The following is a 503-nucleotide window of genomic DNA, read 5'->3' on the forward strand; positions in this document are numbered from 1 at the left end:
ATTGTGAATCAATCTAGATCTTAATTATATATGTAGTGAATCAATCTATATCATATTAGTAAATAAATCTACATTCTAACCAAATATCAATTGTTGGTGAACCTTAAAGACTTTTGCATTTTTATGTTTCAATAGAAGATTAGCAGAGGAACCCAATTTATTTTTTTATGTATGAGATACACTGTAACCCCGAAACCCTACGCAAATATCCCACAGGCCAACTGTCTCGTAGTTCGGGTTTGCGGGCCGGTCCTTTGCGAAACTTTTCGGGTACACGCCTGGCCCTGAGTAATGTTATCGAGATTGGCGGCGAGAAATACGAAAGCGATTCACAGACCAACGCCAAACGAACAATTTTGGATAAGCTGGGACGAAATTTACTTCATCTGGTATAATGATTGCAAGCGTGTCCTATGATTAGTCAGATTTAGTATGACCATACTACACGTATATATATATGTATATATATATATATATATATATATATGTGTGTGTATATATAT

At 35.0% G+C, this 503-nt stretch overlaps 1 protein-coding gene across 1 annotated transcript; it reads left to right on the forward strand.

The window, feature by feature from the left end:
• Positions 1 to 216: 216 nt before the first annotated feature.
• Positions 217 to 395, forward strand: SARC_16938 (hypothetical protein; the record flags this gene model as incomplete). The annotated part of the gene is made up of 1 exon (XM_014288959.1): positions 217 to 395. A coding segment is annotated over one exon (179 nt), but the record flags the coding sequence as incomplete, so codon positions are not given.
• Positions 396 to 503: the final 108 nt, after the last annotated feature.

This window comes from Sphaeroforma arctica (genome assembly GCF_001186125.1).
Source record: "Sphaeroforma arctica JP610 unplaced genomic scaffold supercont1.9322, whole genome shotgun sequence".
NCBI classification, from domain to species: Eukaryota; class Ichthyosporea; order Ichthyophonida; genus Sphaeroforma; species Sphaeroforma arctica.